This window comes from Amphibalanus amphitrite, unplaced genomic scaffold (assembly GCF_019059575.1).
Source record: "Amphibalanus amphitrite isolate SeventyFive unplaced genomic scaffold, NRLGWU_Aamphi_draft 000407F_arrow, whole genome shotgun sequence".
Lineage (NCBI taxonomy): Eukaryota > Metazoa > Arthropoda > Thecostraca > Balanomorpha > Balanidae > Amphibalanus > Amphibalanus amphitrite.
The window spans coordinates 148949-168119 of NW_024881901.1; the positions used below are offsets into that span (position 1 = coordinate 148949).

The following is a 19171-nucleotide window of genomic DNA, read 5'->3' on the forward strand; positions in this document are numbered from 1 at the left end:
GCCAATCACCCGACCCCAAGCAGCGGCGCCGTCAGGCGACCCCAACACCACCTGCTATCAGGGCGGAGCGCACCGCCACATGCTAATAGCACACAGACGGAGAGTATTGGCCGTGTCCACCGACTATATGTGGACGAATGTAATGGCTGTCATACATATGAAAGGACCCGGCTTTACCACGGGTAATCACTAATGGCTTACTCGGTATATGGCATTAGAAGATGCGACATGTGTTCCGGCGTCCAGGCTGATATCAAAGGCTTACCGTGTGACATGAGTTCTATGAAAATCAATTCATGAGACTCATTGCGCACAATGAACGTAGAAACAGGGAGCGCTACGTAGGTAAAGCAATTCGGAGGAATTGCTTAGTAGGTAATCATAGGATAACGCTAACCAGCTGTGCTTATGTAAAGTCTGTCAAAACCGCGCAAAGTAACGGTGTATCCATCAAGCCTAACCAAGGAAGGGCCTGCTATAATTTAAAAGTCACCGAACCAATTGACCTGGGGAATGGACGAGGATGTCAATTGCTTCGGTGACTCAAATTTAGCAGGCCCTTCCTCGGTCAGGCTTGATGGATCCACTGTTACTTGGCGCGGTACTTTTAGGACAGACTGTATACTAGATAAAATCAATTTATGAAACATGATACCAAAGCTGATGCTGAAAAAGCGCAGTCCTCTGCCGGTCGGTCCAAGGGCTGCCGCTGCGGCAGTGGCGTCCGAGCGCTCTGATTGGCTGAGCGGCCGACATCAGCTGGGCCGGGCCCCGAGGCGGTTCCAGCGGCCGGGGTCAGACGTCAGCTGACCCGCCCCGCCCAGTTGGAGCTCAGGCGCGAGTGAAGGGCGGCAGCGCTGCGGTGTTTTAGAGGTTGAGGAGGAATCATTTTAGCTGGTGAGTAGATTTGTATCGATTATATGTGGTTGTTTAACAAAACATGTTTGTAAAATACAGCTAAGTGCAAAATTGAAAGGACAGCGTTAGCTTTGTAACCAAAGGTAGCTCAATATTTAAAATACTTTTCGTAAAATGTTTATAAAAAGTGGTCATTTTTATAGGGATGCGGCATACGAGAAAAGCCTATACGGTTCAATATCCGATTGTTTTGATTATGTGATTTTGCTTTTTGTTTTTATGCATTAGGGCATGTTGCGCATTCCTATCGGTAAAAAAGCACCGATTTTATTTCATTATATCTATTTTCATTCATTTCTGGCTATAAAGGTATCGACAATGTATGCATATATAAAATACCAACCAGGCACTGGAAAGAGGTCAGATGACTCTCCCTCTTTCTTTTGAATTTTTACTCTGATGATTCATTAAAAAAAAAAAAACACTGACGAGCAGCCCTGCCATATTTAATGGACATTAATTTTGCATATGTACCGAAAATTATAACTCCATGCCTGAAAAATGTGCGTTCTTCCCATGAACTCCGTAGGTCAAACGACGGATATCGCCTTTCGATATATTTGGTAAGATCCTCGAGTTGCAGCGTTGTTTGAATGCCTACAGTGTTTTGCTTAAATATATTCGTGGATTTTCAGCTAATGCATTTATATGCTGCCCACATTCCGAAGAAAGCCTACTGCCCAGTGCTCATGTCCAGTGCCCAGTGTCCACTGCTCTGTGCCTAGTGCCCAGTGTCCAAAACGCCCATGTTCCGTGACGGCACAAGGGGTCCGTGCATCCTAGCGTTCGTCACATAATTCAGACAGAGTCGCCCGGATAAGACGACTATTCTTAGTCCAATCAACTGGTAACATCTTAAGTCAGGTCAGTGGCAAACAACGTTTGACTTTCGATTTTCGTCTAATTATTTCTGAGAAAACGTCAGTAGAACAAAAAAGAGAATGAAAGCAACCGTTTGCATTATAAAATGTGTCGACAGATGCACTTATTGCTTGAATAAGGAAGGATGGTAGCTGACTTTGAGTGACCTCTGATGCTCTTAGATGATCTTGATAATATCTTTTCAGAACCATACGCTAAAAGGCAGGAAACCTCCCCCAGATCGCAAGAAAACTATTTCCATGGCCAGACATGTGTCGTAATAGCTCAATGACATCAACTAATAAAAAATTAAAATTGTATGGTTAGCTGTTTGAAGGGTGGGTGCAAAGATAAATCAAATTTTTGTCTTAATGTGCTAACTTTTTATTAAAGTGCTTGTGGAAAATGTTAAATGTTGCATCAATTGCCCCTCAACCTCTGTGCCGATGATGTCTGGAAGGTAGATATTTAGTGTACACTGTACCGGCATATAATTATTATTGGCGCCATTCGTCTGAGAAGTGTAGAATTACAGTGTATTGAACTCCTAATTCCAAAACAACGAAGTACCCTGGGAATCATAATCACAGGCAGTCTATAATACTCGATGCGCCGCACGTATAACTCATATGCCTCATGCCTTCAGTGATTTCACAAAGAAAGCGCCTATGTATCTGACTCGCGCAACATGAGCGCAAAAATACTTTCAAAGAGACTGATCGTTGTTGCATCCATTTAGAGGCCTAATAAAGGCCGCCAAATGGCCGGTTGATGCTCCAGGGTGGCGTATTCAACACGAGCTCCGGATGACCTACCGCCGCGTGGGACGAATAAAGCGTGGACCCCGCCCCGGCGCCCCTGTCGAGGCTTTGTCGGCGCCGCCAAGTGTCTGTCGGCCACCCCTGAGCGGACGCCTCTGCCATCCTAACCGATGATTTCAGATCATAAATCGACACCGACGCCGCCGCGGCCCGTACCGTCCGAGCTGCGGTGTCAGATTCGAGCGGATCGCTCGTAAAGCGGTGTTCATAGCGAGTGACTGAGCAGGAGCGGAGGGCAGCGCGCGGAGCATCTGGGGTGGGCTGGATTGTGCGACATTGTATGAGACGGTACATGGAAAATTGATAAGTCCCACTTAAAAAAGATAAATGATTTAATCAAATAGAATACATATTCACGTTTTTTAAGGCCTTTCAACCATACGACATAAGCAAAGGCTTGTAATATTTATAATCTTATTTCAAGTACAATATTCAGGACAGCATTTCAACAAATCAGCCCGGAGGCTGCTTGATCGGTCACTGAAAGTGTAGAGCTCATAAATCTCACCACAATGGAACTCCATCCCTCATTGCTTAAATCCCCACCCATCGCTGCAACAAAAGACAAAACTCTGTATTTTTGCAAATATAAACTTTTCACCATTGCTGACAAACCGTTAAACATATTTATTCAATGATGGGCTCAATTTTAAGCTGGAGCATCGTGCGCCTGACATGATTTCCCCGACTGAGCGGTAATATGGCCCTCGAGTTGCCCTCGATCTACCACACAGCATGGTAGCATGGGCGAGGACTGTTCATGTACAGACATTTCATTTATTGTATTTCATTCATGTTAAAGTGAATACAGTTGTAAAGGAGTGCGGTGCAGACAGGCTTGCTCAGCAGTGAGCACGCTATTCTGCAAGAAAACATTTCTATCGTGTTGGGGTAGCTGCGAGGACAATTGCTCTGGTTTATCAACCACGTCCGGTCTATTTTTTCTAGACTGATCCACTAGTGTTATGGATTATGTTATTCAACAAGGAACATGCAATGGGATTTGCATATATAAGCGACTTACTGTCGGAAAATCTATGATATTAAACTGCATTAAATGTGAAACAGTCACATGCAACAATGCCTCTAGTGTAGCCACAATGGTCTCCCGGTCTTTTGTTTGTATGAATGGCCCACGGACCCAAGGCTTAGCAGCGTACAAACAATGAAATCACTATAACTAAAATGTCCGTACAACGACAGTGCTACTTGCAATGCTCTCACATCGCACAGTCCACCAAATAAGACGAAATACATGCAAAGTCTCAGTAGACTGCATCTATCCCCTAAACAGGTTGCGCTGCCGCACTGAGGCTAACTCAGCTGCGTGCTAACCCTCTCTGTCCGACGGCGTTATCGTTTAGTGCCACTAGCTCTCGATTTTCTATCATTAAATGCAGGGCGGCGGAGTTGATGGATTTTCGGCGACTCCAACTCCGACTCCGTATTTCAAAAACCGACTCCGACTCCGGGTAGAATTATCGACTCCGAACAAATCCAATTCCGACTTCGACTACGCAGACCTGGCAGGGCTGCGGAGTTTATGAATTTTCGGTGATTTCGACTCCGACTCCAGCTCCTAACGAAATCGCGGGGCACGGTCTGTCATATGAATTTACGCTAATGTATTGATAACATACGGCGGTCTTTCCCAATCAAAGTAGCATTGGAGCATGAGTGGAGCATGAGTAGCAAGTAGCATTGGAGCATGCATCGTCGATAAACGAAGCCTTTCTCGGAATTCACCACTACATATTTATGTAAATCGTATGGCATTTTAAAGCGTTGATGCATCCTTTATTTACACTTGAAAGAATCAAATTTATACCACCTGACTAAATATCGTGAATAATGATAACTTTTTAGCCAACGACTTGCTCAAGGAAGGGAGTTAAACGTTCTTAATTTATCGTTAATTTATCTCGGCAACGGTGCAATTAATTAAATGTGTCTGTGAAAAGTAATCAATGATTTCAGCCCTCGCCGGCCGAGAAGGGCGGATGTCACCCCTGACTGTTTTTTTTTTTCGCACTTTCTCAGAACACGCTAGTGATAGAGAGCTGGAAGCTGGCACGCCTGAACTTAAATTCAAGGAAAATCTTGTGATACCAACAGCAGTTTATAAAGGCATAAGCAAAGCTTCTCACGGTACTAAAATGTAGCAGCTTCGCAACCTCCTCAGTGCTAAAAGGGCCTTCGCAAAAAGATGAAATTTACAGGACGTAGCAGCCTCCCAGCCGGTCCTGAACACTTGAAAATCTCGAATGTTTACTAGTCACCTGAGGTCAGGTCACTCACGTTACCTCATCATAATAAGTCAATAGGGAAAATATGAAAACTGTTATTTTGGCCCAAGAAACGATTTAAGGCTATTTGAAGCACAATTATCGTAAGTCCATACACTCCTTGCAAGGTTCAGTGTTTAAGTTATGCATAGATGACCTTGCTTGAGGTCATTTGTGACGTTCCTAAGGTCGTAGGAATTTTTCGTCAATAACTCCCGATTAAATTGAGCTAGCGATTTGAAAAAGTCACCGTTGGATTCGGGAGACCTACTGATTCACATGATATGCAATGTGACCTCCTTCGACCAAATTCGTGACCTGAGGGGACTGACATGACCTTTACCTGAGGTCAAAATACTAAGTTAATTTCACCAAAACAAAAAGTATATTATTTGACGCGTCTGAGCATGATTCAACTCACAAGGTGGTGTCAATCGCGGCTCTGTGGCCATTTGAAGCGAAGCTATTCACACAAAAAAAAACGATCTACTACCTCGGGGCATTTGACCTGACCTCTGAGGTCAACGGTTGACCTGAGATCTTAAAATCATGTATCAGTCGTTGCGTTTCATAACGATGCACACACTCGTTTATCTTATGTTCTTATATTTTTATAATACATGAGGCTCTAGCTCAATTAGGGGCGAAACTGTGAGGGGCTACCTTCCTCATTCCCCTCTCGGCACCGGCGCATGTAGAAGACCGATAAGTCTGGCGATGTTTAATCGCATTACGTGATCTAGATATTGAAGATTTATTGATGCCATTTCTACATTTTCATTATTGCCTTGAGGTTTCATTTTTTTTTTTTGCATCATGCGTCCCACTTCAATCCGCGCCTTACTAGGGGGAGGTTGCGTTTTAATGCCTCCCCCTCAGGTTTTTCGTGAATATGCGCCGCCCGTTTTGATACACCTGTTCATACAACTTTTCCACACAAATTGTGGCAATTCCAGACCTGGGTCGTTCAAGATCAGGTCACCAGGTACCGTCAAGTGACCTTACCTCAGAAAAAGTTCAAAGGCCCGCTATAGCTACACCGACTGAACGATCACTTTAAAACATTCAGCGATTGATAAGAATAACAATATGTATAAAATGTATACTTTTGCATATACTTTTGGTATCTGTGACCTAAGGTCTGGTCAATTTGCGACCTCTCCATTATAAGTCAATGGGATAAAATTGAAATGCACCTCTTTTGGACGAGCGTCATTCAAAACCCTCTCAAACATCGGTTCTTAGGTAAAAATGACACAATGAATCGTAAAATGCACCTGTGACCCCTCTGTGTGCCACTGAAGTCATCGCTAACGTCATGAAAAGTCACCAGCAGTTTTTTTTTTTGCTCTTACTTTTGATAAAGACGTGCTAGAGCGGTGAAACCATGTCAGATGTGTTCAGCTTGACGATGCGGATCGACTGATACGCAACATGACCCTTTCCGGTCAGGTCATGACCTTGACCTGAGGTCAAATTTTCCAAATGACCTTTCAAGGTCAACGTATAGTTCATTCGACGCGTCTCGAAAAGAGGAACACGATGCTGGCAAAAGTAATGTCGTGGCTCTCTTGAGTCAAGTTATTACCGAAAACATTTTTCGTGAAAACGGCTAGTTTTAGTTTTTGCCCTCTGGAGGCTAAACCGTTGACCTGAGGTCAAATCTGAGAACAATATCAAGAAAGGTCAGTAAAAGGGCTATCGAAACCGCTTTTTCGTGGCGCTGCAGCTCTATTGGTTTCCGAGTTAGACGCTGGCAGTTTCCAAAATTGTTGAAATGGACTACATTTGACCTTTGATGACCTCTGGCGACCTGATCTTTGACCTGACCTAATAAATGACCGAACTGTTTCCATCATTATTTTTGACGCTCTTTCGATTGCCGTTTACTACGTGTCGCTACGTGGCCCAGAAGCCGAGTAAGATGGGGGCGTAATAGCGCCCTCCACCCCTCCCCCAGCACGAAACGGAAAACACAGGCCACCAGCACGGCGCGGATTTATCATCGGCTAGGGCGTTTAGCAGCGCAGCATAGATCCGGGCGGCAAAGTACCCCAGCAAAGACAGGGCTATGATTGTTCCTGTTAAGACTTCTATGAAATAAATGCGTTAAAGCACAACACCCTATTACGACCTGAAAGTTGCGTACTTTAAGCTCCTTGACGGATGAATATTGTTATCTATATGTAATTTCATGATGAATTAAATTTCCTCGTTAACGCATTTAATATAATTTTTAGCAATCACATTCCTCTTAGTTTCTTACGGTGAAAGAAAAAAGAGATCAGCGGTAACAAACATGTTTCCTACCATAATTTTAACTTGGTCGGATCGTAAAATAGCATAGCCGCTCCAACGGCATTTAATTAAGCATATGACTATATAGATAGGGAGAGCGGGGTCAAATGTAACACGGGGCAATTGTAACAGTGTTAATAATTCATAAACTTACCAATAGAATGAGCTGATATTCAGACCGAAAATGCGTAATTCTATATTACCTTTCCCAAATGAGTTTGAAGCGAAAGTGCCGGGTATGTCGATGGCTGTGCACAGTAATGTGTTTTTGAGAGCATTTTGTAAATTTTTATACCGTTATATTTGAGTAGCTCATTCCCACCATTGAAAAGATATCGACTTCAGACTTTGTGTAAGCGTTGGCAGGCTTGTTGTCGATAAATTGAAAGCATTAGATGCTGTACATGCAACATCCTTTTGCGCAAGTTTCGTCTAAAATATGTCAAGGCGCGACGGGAACAATTGTAACATTTTTGCAGGGGTCAAATGTAACAGGTTATAGGTCAGTGGCCAGTATGTCAAAGTCTTCAAATTTTCAAGGGAGATGAAACATTGCTAGAATTAAGAGAACTAAGTTTTGTCGCAATCGGCAGCTTTTTACGCGATTTATTTGCGAAAAACCAAGGGAGAGGAGGTCCATCCAACCCCTGTATAAGTGCGAGGTTTTAGGCCTTTTTTCCTGAGAAGAACCGTCCCTACCAAGTCTGAAAAGATGAACAAGTCTTCAATACTTTTGTTAAATCAAAGTTTTGGAAAAAACTGTGTTGCTGTAGCCTGTAAATTAACATGTTACAATTGTCCCCGGGTGGTGTTACTTTTGACCCCGTATCTGGGGTAAATTGTAACAGCTGAATTGACTTTTTCGAACAACAATTTTGACCCGAAAAAGAAGTTATTTCGGAAATGTTTTAACTGCATTTTAAAGACAAAACATCATAGTGTCTGAAAATAAAAGAAAGAGCTTTATAACTGCAAACGTGTTTGCACCAGATGATAAAATGCAAAAAAATGTTACAATTGACCCCGTTCTCCCCTACGTGAAACTTTTTTACTATAAAAGTACTGAATTATAGAAATCCCTCGCAAATGCGTTTCGAACTTTGTGTTCGTTAGTGCTAGCTTTCCATATTACAAAATCAAAAATCTTTTTGATTTTGTATCAAAAATATTCTTGCGTGTATCTTTCCATAATACAAAATCAAAAATCTTTTTGATTTCATATCAAAAAGATCTGTTTGCGTGTAGCATAAAACAAAATCAAAAATCTTTTTGATTTTGTATCAAAAATCTCTTTGCTTTTGTATTATGGAAAGCTAGCACTGACGAAGACGAAGTTCGAAACGCGTTTGCGAAGGCTTTCTAAGGGTTGACTATTGAATAATGGAAGCAGGGTATATAGAACAACGGGTACACCAACGACGCGGAAAGCGCCCATTTTACCTGGATGAGTTACATGGTAGGCGATATATTTTTTGAATATGGAAAAAATAGAATATTATATTCTGACGAGTAAAGCCAAATTCATAAAGCAGTTATTTTTAAATTATATGTAACAGAAATAACATACTGACCATAGTTTAAAACTTAGTCCAAAGTTAGTTGAAAAGCGTATAGTTGATACTAAGATGGAAGGAATCAATGGAAGGCGGAAATGACGCAGCTGTTTCATTCTTAAAATGTGTTCGTAAGCAGGATTGACGTGATACTAGCGACATCTATCAATGTAATCGGGGACGCTGATTGGCTGACCGACTCCGTGAGCAGTATCACTAATGTACGCCAGTACAGGGTTGAGGCAATGTGCGCATGCGCAGGAACTTGTGCTCTCATGGAGGGGCTTTTGGTACCTTGGGCAGCGCCCAATGCTTTTTGGACCTGTTATGGCCTCCGCATCGAAAAACGCTAGATAAAAAGGTTGTAGAGGAAGCTTGAGGCTACCTTTCCCCACAATAATATTAGCACTTTATTCTTTAGCTTACGTGTGAGGCTCGCTTGAAAAAGGTCGATTTAACATGGAAACCCTATGGGGTAGTAGTTTTTGAGCGCCCATTTGGCCTAATGCTACCAACTGTTACTGGCTACCCCTGAATGGAAGTGCCCTTAGCAATGATAGGTTTTTGCACGTGAATGCATTTCTTTAGTGCCAACACGTGCGTCGATGTTTTTTCTTTCCACTGGTGAAGACCAGATGTCTTTAGCTATATTCTGCTCTGAGCTATCGCCGTTTTCCAAAGGGACCACCTAAACCTGTGGCGCACCATAAAAGAGGAGCCGGGCAATGGCTAAAATGGCGCGCCATCGCCAGGTTTTCAGAACTCAGCAGCCTTGTTATGTCTCACAGGCTCATAGCTCATTGTCATAATATCGCGTATGCCTAAGCGCCTACCGCCAACGATCATTTTCCCCCACTTGGTCTCGCGCATGCGCCATATGCACTCTCTTAGGTGCAGTGGCGCGGGAACTTCTTCCAGACTGGGGGGGCTGAACCATCATAGAGATCAACCTAGGGTACCCCCAAATCTAGCTTTCTCATCGGTTTTAGGCCACTTATTTTTCAGGCCTTGGCCTTTTCAACGAAAAAAAGAAGAAAATATTTGCAAAAAAGTGAGGTATTCCGTCTCAGCTGAGTGAAGAAACTACCATTTGGCAGCCTGGAATAAAGGTTTTAAGCTGCCAAATGGGTTGCCGAGTCAGTAAAATAGGTAGATTTTTCACTCACATGCTTTCTTCCTTTGTGACTCACAACCCCTAATTTGGGGAGGACAAGCTGCCCCAACGGTTCCTGGACTCATGAAAAGTTGTGAGGCACCGCCCCCACGGCCCCAGAGTTGTGAGGGCAAGCTTCCCCCACTGCCCTCTCCCCCGGTTCCCGCGCCTATGTATGAATCTATGAAATTGTGTTGGTAGATTTCCGATTTCGATTCCTCCAGCTGGGGGGGGGCTCAAATACATTACGAGCCCCCCCAGCCGAAAAGTTGGAGGGGCTCAGCCCCCCCTTGCCCCCCCGGTTCCCGCGCCACTGCTTAGGTGTTCCCGCACGCTGCCTGTCCGCGATGTCGGCACCCCTCCCCTTTTGAAATCGGTGGCACCACCGACATATTGTCTGTAGAGAGGCTACAGTCACTCCATACACTTCCAAAATAAATGTCCTATCTCGGCAGAACTTATTCCTACCACAAACTGACCTCTGAGGACCTCGCTCCGCGCTGGCACGCGCTTTTCTCCATTTCCAGGCTCCTTTTTTTATGGTGCGCCACAGGTTTAGGTGGTCTCTTGGGAAAACGGTGATAGCTCAGAGCAGAATAAAGCTAGACATCGGGTCTTCACCATCGTAAAGAAAAAACATCTGTGTATGTGATGACATGAAACAAATGCGTGCACGTGTAAAAACCTGTCATTGCTAATGCTAGGGGCACTTCCATTATTTGATAGTCAACCCTTACAAGAACTTCATATTTTTTTGAAGTTTCACTTATCTAGTCATACTGGTCACAATGAACGTTCAACATAATTCAGCATATCACTTATTGTCGTGAATGAGTGGGCTATGTTATTAAGCGTTTTGGCATGATGTCAATAACAAGTAGAGATTGTTAAGTTGTGCGTGTATAGTGTAGTATTTTTTAAATGTATATTTGGTTTCATCGACGTTAATCCACCATTGTCCCCGTCGAATCGAGCATCTCCCCATCGTTTCGCTCAGACGCCTTCCTCTTTCACAGATTGACTGTGGGCAGCGCGGAGCCCTCCCAGTCTCGACGTGCGGAGCCCTCTCAGTCACGACCTACGGCCGACGGCAGCGGGATGGGTCTCACGCCGACGCCGCCCCCGTCGTCCCAGGGCGGGCGGCCCGAGCGGCAGGCACTGGTGGTGTTCGTCCCTGCGGAGAACCTGCGCCGCGTCTGCGTCGTGCCACTGGAGCTGCTGGCGGCCATGCTGCTGCTGCTGGGGATCGCGGTGCGCCCGCGGCCAATCGAGTCGCCCTCTGCTGGACAGGAGCAGCGGCGAACGGCAGCCTCCAGGGCTGCCGGTCATCGGTCAGAGAGCAGTCCAAGCAGGTCAGCGCAGAGCTCTCCAGCAGAATCTGCTGATCTCCAAGCTGTGGAGCGTCAACCAGAACTGGGAGCAAGAGACGAGAACTTCTCTGCAGCCACATTAGACACCACAGATATCAGTCTACACCAAAAGAACGACTCAGATTCTTCACATCGGAGCTCCGTAGCTGGATGTAGCGCTGGAATCACGGATGAAAAAGACTCCAGTGTCCCAGATGAGCGTGAGAATCAGGATCAAAGAGATGCAGCTTGCAGTCCACCACACACCCCAGACGGCTCAGAAACCGAAAAGGACAACTCTGATTGCAACGACGATGCCTCGAATGCGGAGGAGACACCCATCGAGTACGGTCCCTTCTGGCCTTGCTCCGTTCACCCACCGGACCAGCCGCTGCGCTTCTGTGACCTGACAGAGGAGGAGCAGGAGGAGATCATGGATGCCGACCTCGAGGCGTACCGGAAGGCCTGGAGACCAGGCGACATGAAATACGTCCGCTGGAACCCCGACCCTGACGTCGCAGACGAGGACCAAGGCAAGGAGGCCTTCCATGACGAGAACTACGAGTTCTTCTGGTGGACTCCGACGGCGTACCGCGCTACTGGGGCCAGGTTCGTGTTCTTCCCCGGAAACGTCACCAAGTATCCGGTCCATACCGCCGTGTACTGCCCTGCCTGCGACAGACATGTCTGGGAAGCACTTCCGAAGCGGTGGGAACGTCTGAGCTCGAAACTGCAGCCTGGTGCAGGACAAACTTCCCTTCGAGAGGCCGACGACCAGAGTACAACTGCTTCAGAGAGCTCGGCTGCTCTTTCTCCTCAGAGTAGGGATGCTGGCCAACAAAGCTGGAACGCTCAGTTCGTTGAGTCACCAGTCTCCTCTCTACCGGAAAAGCAGGGTATCGCCGAGGAAGGTCACCCCTCTGAACTGTCGGGGCAGGATGATTCGTTGCCGATCCTCCTGAAAACAAAGCACAAGGAGCGGCCAGCTATGTCGGGCTATGAGTTCCTGTACTACCCAAACACCAGTGATCATGGGGTGACACCGATTTTCAGGACCAGAGAAGTAGATCATAGCCAAACTGATCTCCACGGTGACCAAGATGTAGTCAGCGGACCCGTGTGTGGTGGTATATCGGCCACCCACGCTCGGGTGGTAGGATGCCTCGCGGATAAGGCCATGCAAACGGATCCTGACGAGAGTGGGGTTATCGAGTGTCAAAACGCAGTGGTCCAGCAGGTGACTGAAGCCCGAGAAACCTGTGATTTGGAGACTGTGGGGGCCGACGACATTCGTGTTAAGTCCGAGTCCTTGCGCGTGGCGAAAATGAGACCATGTGGGCCTTCAGAGATCGGTGAGGAGTTTGAGGAGCGTTCTGTGGATGCCGACTGCCTTGAGCACAGGCTACTGGAATTGCTCAAAAATGCCGGCGATGTAGAATCTTTCATCGGATTTGGTCAACAGGCGCCAATCGATGAATCGTCACACACCAACACGGATAGCGTGACGGCGCACTATGCTGGCCAAGAAAAGAATGTCTGTTCAGAGCAGCATTTCGATGACTTTGCAGTGGACATCAAAGATGGACAGGTAGAGTGGAGCAACGAAGCCGGAAGCAAGTCAAAGTTGTGCCAAGGTGACTTGCAGCCAGCGCTATGTGCGAATCCCAGCGCTGGAAATGCTGACTCAAGTGCTGGCATCTCAAGTCTGGCAAGTCACCAGGATGCTCAACAGGCAAAGAAATCTCAGAGTCAGAAAGGTTCATCACGGAAACGCAAAAACCGGAAGGCCCGGAGACTCAATCAGGCGAGACAGGATGCTCTTGTTAAATTGGATTCTGGACCAGGTCGGAATTGTGGGTGCAAGTGCATCTCTTGTAAAGGCTGTTCAAAAGACGAGCAACGAGGACCTGCTGGCGCTTCCCAGCAAACAGTGCCAGGCGAAGTCGCTGCCACTGTCGAACAACAGCCTTCAGTTTCCGTACCCCAGCCCTCTTCATATGATAACAAGACGTGTGACGCAACAGTAGATCCTGGAGAAGAGCTGCCGCGCTTCAGTAACCCGCAAGGTGTTGCAGCAGAAGCTGAAGGGGAAGAGACTCAAAATGCTTCCTACTCTGGTCCTAAAAGAGACTACATCGACATTTCTTTCGGTGCTTGTCAGCCCACCAGGGTATCCAGACAGATGCAAGTGGAGACACCTCTATCGAATCGACTTTCGTACGAGCCCCAGGAGAGGGTGAACATCATGGGCATGGACTTCATCCTTAGTGATGGCTGCATTGATCGCCTGGTCGCTAGTGGACTGACTTTTGACGACTTCGTCATCCCTGTAAAAGCTGGAAAACGCACTAAAAATCTGTTCGTGTGGCCGGGATCACCTACGAAGCCTTGTGTTGACCTTGTCCATAATCAGAGTCATCAGAACAGTTCGGGCATTGTTACGGCAGCAAACCCGGAAACGATTCGCGTGGCCGTAGATGACCAAATAACGAAGTCGAACAGAACTGAGGTCACTGTAGAAGAAAAAGGGCAGTCACCAAACGCGTCACAAGCGGTAATCAGTGGAGGATATTATGAGAGATCTGACAGTGTGGATTGTGAGAGTCTGAGAGGAGGGATGGAAGAGCTTGGCAACGGTCTCACCAAAACTGGAAAACGAAACCTTTCCGAAGATTCTAAGGCCGAAAATCACTATCCAAGAAAGGAATCGCAAGAAGAAACAACGGACATTGAACCCAATTCGACTGACTCAGCTGAAGAAAGGGGTAGACTCAGAAACAAGTCAAAGAAAAGACTTAGGGTGGCAAAAAAGATCCGGAAGAAGGAACTATCAAGTGACCCTTCGTCGCCCTTCTCTACCCTGGAGTCGGGATCGTTCAGCTCCGATGAAGACCAGGAGCGAGAACTTCACTTGATCGAGGCAGAGAGTCGTTGTTTGGCCACAAACGAACAGCAGGCAGCCACAGAAAGTGACAAAAATCAGCGAAAAGCATGCAACCCAGATAACATGCAGACACTCGCAAATGACGACGAAACAGGACATGTCGAACATCAGGCTCCAGTCCTTGATGTTCTGTCTCCAGAAGACCAGCTCATTCACAAAGCCAGAATAATGGAAACCCGGCGCCGTTTGAGGGAAGTGCGGCGGGCAAAAAGGACTGCTCAGCTTTTGCGTCAGGTGAGATGCAACTACCTGCACAAAGGTAAAGCAATGAGGGCGAGAGGAGTGCTGCGGCCATCCAGCACAAGCAGGATCCTGCGGGTAAATGGCATACGTAGAGCGTTTTCTACCAGCACAGAGCATCAGGATGTGCCAAAGGACGCCGTTACTACGTCCAGAGTGCGCTGTTCCTCTCAGCTGTCGAGCAGCTCCACGTTTGGCTCAACATTGGCGTCGGCCTCACCAGAACACCCCACGAGCTCTGCGTGCGATATGGAGAAGCACCACGCTAAGGTGCCAGTCAACAATGGGAACATCATAGAGGTGTACAACACCATGGCGCGCATCGCTGAGGACACCCTCGTCCGAGAAGTAGAAATAGAGCTGCATCCAAAAGCATCTCCTGCAACAGTTTCCCACGATGTCTGTGAAACAGAGACCTCTTGCGGACAGAGGACTGTTGGACGAAGAGAAGGAGCAAATCCTGAAACCAAGACAGCTCACCACGCCGCTAGCCGTGAAGAAGTCTTCAAAGACGTTCCACTGAGTCCTCATAGTAAGTCTGATGGTCTTTGGAATGGGCGTTGTCAAGGAGACACTTCAGAGCTGAGTGATTCGAGCGTGGACCTTGAGCCCTACGATCTCGTTGAAGCCACTGGTGAGCAGCACGACACGGCAAAACGTGTCGCATGTGAAAACTCTGGTATCTCAGATAGCCTATCCATTCAAAGTATATTGGAAGAGGAAGATTTCTCCCGCGAGTTCGAGAAGTCTGCCCTCGGCGAACTCATCAATCTGGGCGAGGAGTTAGAGGAGCTTGAACAAGAAGCCTCAGAAAATGTTCATTTGCAAACGCCTGAACTCGCTCATGTTTGTGTGGATCAGCATCAAAATACTGCCTCAACGTGTAATGTTCCCAATGCTCCGTCTGGCAAGGAAATTGAGTGCCGGTTGTCACCGCTAGTGACAAATCGGTCTCTGGAGGCCCTGGAATGGGATCCCATGTGGATGCGCCCGCCGCCTCTCTCCCCACGCAGTCGCCTGTACGTCATTTTCAGCAAGGCCCCCGGAGGTAAAGATTCTCCCGAGGCACAACCCGATCTGCTCCCTGGAGCTTCCGAGAATCCTCCCGCCGAGTGTCTACACGAGCACCGGGACTCCACCTCTCCTTCGTCGATTGGGTTCTTGCGCCCGAACGAGGGAAGACTGTCTCAGCTGGCGGGCCTGAACCCGAACCAGCTCATCACGTCAGCGTACCTGCAGCCCGAGGATGACCAGCTGGCACACGGTGACCCGGCGCGGCCCTGGGTGCGTCGTCACTCCAGCGTCGAGATCAAAACGCTGGCCGACGCCATCAAGATCCGTCGGATGCGACAGATGCCGGGCATCAGAGGCGTCAGGTGAGTCGGCCTGAACGGGATGCAAGTGATTTCGGGGTAGGCTCATTATGGCCAGGTTTGGCCGACTGACTGTCCTAAAATTAATATTTCTTTTCAACCTCTTATATCTGCTAAGTTCTAAGTGTTTCAGTCAGAGCATATTAAAGTCTCTGTATAAGAATATAAGAAATCATGTATAAGAATCGCAATGACTTAGACGTATGCAGAGTGATCGAGACTGTGGAGCTGACTATTTTAAGCACATGTTGTTTTGTGTTTCAGGCCACCGCTACCGCCTTTCACGCATGCCTCATACTCCATTTGACAGATCGGCGTGGACATGGTAAGTGGAAAGAAGTTTAAAGTTCGTAAATATAATTAGTTTGGGGGGGGGACAAAAGTCTAATTTTACGTACGGCAAAACTAAGCCACAGACTGCATAAATATTACCATGTTCCCATGTTTCCAGATAAGTATAGGATAAAATGATAAATATAGATAAACAAAGATGAACATTAACCCGCGCCCGACTGGGGGTCCTGGATTTCCACGCCCTGCTGGGGGGGGGGGGGTGTTTGAACACACCCCCCCCCCCTTGTAACTCGGCTCCTGGGCCACGTAGCGATACGCGGAAGGCGGCGTTCGAAAGAGCGTCAAAAATAATGACGAAATCACTTCGGTCAATTTTTTGGTCAGGTCAAAGGTCAGGTCACCAGAGGTCATTGAAGGCAAAATTTCGCCGATTTCCAGGTCGAATGACGAAAATTTCCAAGAAGCCAGCGCATAACTCGAGAACCAATAGAGCTACAGCGCCGCGGAAAAGCGCATTCGATAGCCCTATTAAAGTCCTTTCTGAGTAATTCTCTCAGATTTAACCTAACGTCAACGGTTTTGCCTGCAGGGGGCAAAAACTGCCAAAATAGCCGATTTTTTCGAAAACAGTTTTTCTGCAATAACTTTTGACCCAAGCCTTGTACGAGCTTACTTTTACCGGCATTGTGTTCCTCTTGTCAAGACGCATCGAATGAACTATAAGTTGACCTTGAAAGGTCAACTTGAAAATTTGACCTCAGGTCAAGGTCATGACCTGACCGGAAAGGGTCATGTTGCATATCAGTCGATCCGTATCGTCGAGCTGAACACATCTAAGGCGTTTTCATCGCTCTAGCATGCCTCTATCAAAAGTTATTTGCGAAAAACTGTTAGATACCATTCGTGACCTAAGATGACCTCAGGGCATAATTAAGGGTCACGGACACCATTTTCATGTTCAGTGTGTCTAAACCACTTGTAATGCGGTGTTTGGGAGTGTTTATAATGTCTTTTGTTCAAAAGAGGCGCATTTCAATTTTCTCCCATTGACTTATAATGGGGAGGTCGCAAAATTGACCTGACCTTAGGTCATCGATATCAAAATTCTGAGATATACATTTTGTACATGCTATTGCTCTTAGCAATCGCTGAAAGTTTCAAAGCGATCGGTCACTCGGTGTAGCTATGACAGACATTGAAACTTTTTATGAGGTGAGGTCACTTCAAGTGACCTGGTGACCTGACCTTTAATGACCTTGGTCTGAAATTTTCACAACATGTGTAGAATTGATGTATGATAAGGTATACGAAAAACGGCGGCGCTTTGCGCCGCCGTTTTTGAGATATTCGCGAAAAACCACAAGGGGGGGTGTTCAAACACCCCCCCCCCCAGCAGGGCGCGGGTTAATTACAAATAATAAATGTTTTTTTTCGAACTCACTGGTTGCTGAAAAAACACATTTATATATTTCCGTAAATAATTGTTACCCTCATTCATTGCGCTTACAGGGCCGATACATCAGCATCCAGACATCATCGAAGAGGCGGCAGCATCCGCACCACGTCAAAGGTTCAGATGATCGGCAATCGCAGTCTATGTAGCTGAAGCCGAGGCCAACTCTGTGGCTGCACCACAAACCTGCATGAGAGCTGCTCGCTGCCCAGCTGCGGATGTGAATACTGAATCCAGACACCTAACGCAGGAAGCAGACCATCTCTGCTGTCCACCGGATACACTCAGTGTCGCACATATAGTAGCTTGAACTGTGGAATTAGTGATTGTTCGAGGACTGTCATAGGTGCTGTCAGCTGCCAGCTGCCCGACAGCGTCGGTCCCCTGGTATCTCGACAATTGTCATGATAAAAAACTGACCGAAGACGACACCGACCGGAGAGCTGTTTTGCAAAGTTCGTGCATCAGGTGCAGAGTTTCGTAGAAGGAATCGACAGTTCCGAGTCTGTTCAAAAGAGGTACAAGCGCGGGTGAATGAGCTTTGTGCTATGATTGTGATAATGTTTTTCTGACCGACTTTTACCGCAAAACGAGAAAAGACAGGCGTTTCAGCGAATTCAGCTCAATACGTCTTTTACAAGACTTTTACACTCTGTCTTTTTCTAAAATGTTCTTAGTCTTTGTGATAACGCGTGTCATTTTGATAATGCGTGCATGTTGACTAGAACTAGCCGTGTCTTTTATTGCGCTTACTGGAAGCGCCATTTGTCCTGGCGTAGGTATAAACGAACTTGGCTGACATCTGTTTCGCACTCGATATGTGTAAAATCGAATGGCACGCTTCAATTTAGTCAGTCTTTAGTCCGGATCATTCAGACAATACATGCATTGATCTATACGCTGGTGACCTCGTGTTTGCTTGTATGTTGTTGAAAGGTGATGAACAAGAACAATTGAAACTCTGCAAAGGAGCACTAAACGTCATAATTTATACTTCGTAGACGCAAACAATTTTATTATGTACCTAGCCCACGCAAAACTGAGGCATATTCCATACCACCACTGACGGGGGGGGGGGGGGTCCACAAGCTCCCTACCATCTCCTAAGCTACTGGTCATAAATTCAAAATTCAGTGTTTGAACATTTAGGAATTTTCACTTTGGGCTCAGGCCCCAGCTTGGCCTACGAGCTTGGGGCTCCTGGATTTTCACGCCCTACTAAGGGGAGGGGTGTTTGACCCCCCCCCCCCCAAATCGGCTCCTGGGCCACGTAGTGACACGCAGTAAGCGGCGTTCAGAAGAGCGTCAGAAATAATTACTTTACACAGGTTATTTGTACGACACAGACAGCTCGGACCCGGCACTCCAGACTTACCTATGCCAACCTAAGGGTTCTTATGGATTCAGAAAATAATGCAGATCTGGCCAACTATTGTCGCCTCGTACTTGAGCAGACGCATGCTCTTAATGCTAATAGAGGAAGGTAGTTTTAGGAAGGTAGTTGTGTGTTTTTATATTGTCTTGTGTTTTAGACTTTGCGTGTCTGGCTTCGAATTTAACTAGACATTTAGTGCACGTGTATGTTACTTTTAATGGACACTGATTTACGTGCATTTTAAGGTTTGTGTT

The 19171-nt window shown here is 46.6% G+C and overlaps 1 protein-coding gene across 1 annotated transcript; it reads left to right on the forward strand.

Moving 5' to 3' along the window:
• The first annotated feature begins 813 nt into the window (after nucleotides 1–813).
• Nucleotides 814–18440, forward strand: LOC122390757. Its single transcript, XM_043384011.1, has 4 exons — nucleotides 814–897; nucleotides 10906–15798; nucleotides 16060–16120; nucleotides 17599–18440. Exons 2-3 carry the CDS (start codon nucleotides 10988–10990, stop codon nucleotides 16100–16102), a joined length of 4854 nt encoding a protein of 1617 aa, XP_043239946.1. The 5' UTR covers nucleotides 814–897; nucleotides 10906–10987; the 3' UTR covers nucleotides 16103–16120; nucleotides 17599–18440.
• Nucleotides 18441–19171: the final 731 nt, after the last annotated feature.

Bases quoted from the DNA above. Each gene is read 5' to 3' on its own strand.
- LOC122390757 (XM_043384011.1), top strand. From the start codon at position 10,988: ATGGGTCTCACGCCGACGCCGCCCCCGTCGTCCCAGGGCGGGCGGCCC. The intron at 15,799-16,059 runs GTGAGTCGGCCT...TTTGTGTTTCAG, and splicing joins CCGGGCATCAGAGGCGTCAG to GCCACCGCTACCGCCTTTCA.